This window comes from Dichomitus squalens, assembly GCF_000275845.1.
Source record: "Dichomitus squalens LYAD-421 SS1 unplaced genomic scaffold DICSQscaffold_259, whole genome shotgun sequence".
In the NCBI taxonomy this organism is placed as follows: domain Eukaryota; kingdom Fungi; phylum Basidiomycota; class Agaricomycetes; order Polyporales; family Polyporaceae; genus Dichomitus; species Dichomitus squalens.
Window position 1 is genome coordinate 1 of NW_006767141.1, and position 2,975 is coordinate 2,975.

Sequence of the window (2,975 nt, forward strand, 5' to 3'; positions counted from 1 at the left end):
ATTCTTCTGAGTCATCATCATCATCAGATTCATTGTCGTTATCCTCATCAGATTCTTCATCTGGAAGTTGCGCTAAACCATCATCATTGGGAGCGCCTAAGCGAGGTTCTGGAGATCCCTCTGCAGGTTGAGGGGATTTCTCAGCCTCGGCATCACTGCTACCAGATGAGATAATAGGGGTTTGTTCCCTAGTTGTGGTCCATTTCGAGGGTGGAGGTAAAACAACTTCATCGCGCGAACGCGGTTGTGATCGTGGATTAGATTTGGAAGAGCTAGGTCCGGGAACCTGTGACTCATTCCGAGGACTTGGAACTGACGCAGGTCGAGAGCGACTCGATTCTCCGCGCTGTTCCACCAAGTTCCTCCACGATGTTTGTTTTTCTATCTCCTTAAAAATGTCTGTAGAGTGCCGTGATTCACCATAGACATTGCCCTCGCGAGTTGGTACTTTCCGCTCTCTCCCAGATCAGCCCCGTGAAGGCGCACGAGATCTGACCGGTGGAGGTGGCGGCGACACTGGGCGTTGCACAGGCACAGGCTGTTGTCCGCGCAATGGCTGCGGTACAGGAGGATTTGCCGGCGGTGCATTAGGTGTGACGTCTCGACCTTTGCCCTTGTCCTTTGAAGAAGGTTTTGGGAGCGGACGATGTGGTTCCTCATCGTCATTAGGGAGAAAAGAAGAAGTGGGTGCCTGGTTCACAGGTTTTCCATTCTTTTCCTCTTCAGGCACAGAAGGCTGCCTTTGTCGTTTTGTTCCGTGTCTAGAACACTTGGGAAACATATGTTCATCAAACAGCGCTTGAGCGGCCATAAAGATGACATTATTGGGCAAACACATGAACTTATGGTTGTGATTACCATCACCAACACCAAGATAGACCATCAGCTCCGATTTGGGCGATAGCTTGTTCTTGCGAACCTCGCATGGTAAGAAGACATAGGCACCGCATCCGAAGACGCGTAGATGGCTAATGTCTGGTTTAGAACCATGCAGAACTTCATATGGAGTGCGCCAGTTGAGTCGTCGCATCGGAGTTCTGTTATAGACATGCGCTGCATGCTCGAATGAGAATTCCCACCACGATTGTGGTATGCTAGCATTGTGACACATTGCCTCCCCCTTTTCCATGATCGTGCGAATGATTCGTTCAGCACGTCCATTCTGTTTATGGATGTTAGGAGCAGAGGGTATTCTCTCAATCCCACGATCCTTGAGCATGCCTGTGAAGGCGGTCGATTTCAACTCGCCTGCAGAATCAGATTTCCATTTCTGCACTTTGGCATTGAACTGGTTCTCGACATATGCGAGCCATTGCCGTGTAACTTGAAGTGCAGCAGCCTTTGTACGAAGTCCGATAGTCCATACATGCGACATGTAGTCATCAAAGTACAGTATCTCATGCTTGTACTTGTAGTATGAAGGCACGGGGAAATCCTTGAGATCCGAATGGATTAGCTCAAAAGGACGCGTTGCTCGACGAATGTCAAGCGGATGAGGTTGCGATGGCATTTTGCCTTCAGCACATCCTCAACAGATTGAGTCATGAAGAGGGAACTCAACAAGCGGGCACTTTTCCGTGTGTTTCCGTGCATGTTTTAGCACATCGCACGAAGGGTGCACGAAATGACAGTGAAGAGTTTCATAGTCAACAGCATTACTAGCTGCGACAGCATATTGCGCCGATCTAGGCTGCGTATGAGTGACATATATAGTGTCATTGTCAAAGCGCGGTTTAAACGCGACTATAAGCTTATCATTCTGATAGAAAGAGATCTCAGCAGTGCTTGCACGTGCTTCCAATCCATCCTTGAGCAATGCTCCTAAGGATATAAGCTTATACGTGAGGTTGGGTACCATAGCGACGTTCGTCAGCTTTAAGGTAGTTCCAAGCTCAGTTGGTACGATGACTGTTCCTTCGCCAATCATAGTAGTAACACCATCCGCCATGTGTAACGGTTGAGGTGTACTGTAGTGATGGAAGTCGACATAGTCGTCAAGACAGAATGTAAAGTGCATTGAAGCACCTGAGTCGATCATCCATACTAGGTTGGGATCATTGTACTCAGTCGATGTTCTGCCTTTTCCTTTACAGCGTGCGCACTCAGCATACGAAGAGTGGTGAAAACATGTATTATCTTCTGTAGCTAATCGTAAGGGTGTAGCTACAGGTACATCGTCGCGCAGACCATCTATTCTACAAGAAGAACTTGCAACACTAGTCACTGCAGAGTGCAGGCAGTCAGCATACGACTTGTTAGAGGTCAAAGGATGGCAAACATACCAGGTCCTTTCGAAGAAATCATCGATCTCTTCCTCAGCATCAGTTAGGCCAAGAAACACGGCGTCGTCCGCCTCGTCCATGGGATCGTCCAGACGCTCCCTGAGTATAGGGGCGAGCCGCTCCTTGAGCGTGCGCTTGCGCTTGGGCAGCGGCACCGGCTCTTCCTCATCCGAGGACAGGGGGTCTTCCCCATCCGTTGTCAGAGGACTTGGTGCCTTCATACGTCCAAGCCTTAACACGGCGGTTCCACTCCTGATTGGAGATGGTTTGCGGCTGGTGTCTGGGCTGGACAGGCTGATGGACGTGCTGGGGATGTCCAAGGAGACGGTTTCCGTCTCGCGCAATGTTTTGGAGGAGGTTGTCGAGGAACCTGTTGAAGTGGGCAGCTGCCGCACAAGGTTCTCTAATGTCCGAATGCGCTCGGGGGTTGCCGGAATATCGAGCTCCTCTGCGAGGGATGTTGGAATCTGTAGAATTCACACTCTAGTATCGGTTGGATGGTGTAGTGGTAACACCTCCCAGCGCATATGGGATGACCCAGGTTCAATCCCCGGTCTGACCAACTTTTCATTGTTCAACAGGTTATGAGCCCTGTGTGACGCTTCGAAGGGAGCAGGGTCAGAGAACCCCCGCCTCGGGAAATGTGCCTGAGGGTAACTTCATTTGGAAAAGTTGGTTCCTTGATTGATCACC

At 50.0% G+C, this 2,975-nt stretch overlaps 1 protein-coding gene and 1 non-coding gene across 2 annotated transcripts; one reads left to right on the plus strand and one right to left on the minus strand.

Moving 5' to 3' along the window:
• Window positions 1-2,195: 2,195 nt before the first annotated feature.
• On the minus strand, window positions 2,196-2,853 carry DICSQDRAFT_175914 (uncharacterized protein; the record flags this gene model as incomplete). Its single annotated transcript, XM_007371767.1, has 3 exons — window positions 2,196-2,216; window positions 2,279-2,730; window positions 2,847-2,853. 3 exons carry the CDS (start codon window positions 2,851-2,853, stop codon window positions 2,196-2,198), a joined length of 480 nt encoding a protein of 159 aa, XP_007371829.1.
• DICSQDRAFT_t218 lies at window positions 2,774-2,844 on the plus strand. Its single transcript has one exon. It is a non-coding gene; the product is annotated as a tRNA-Cys (tRNA).
• Window positions 2,854-2,975: the final 122 nt, after the last annotated feature.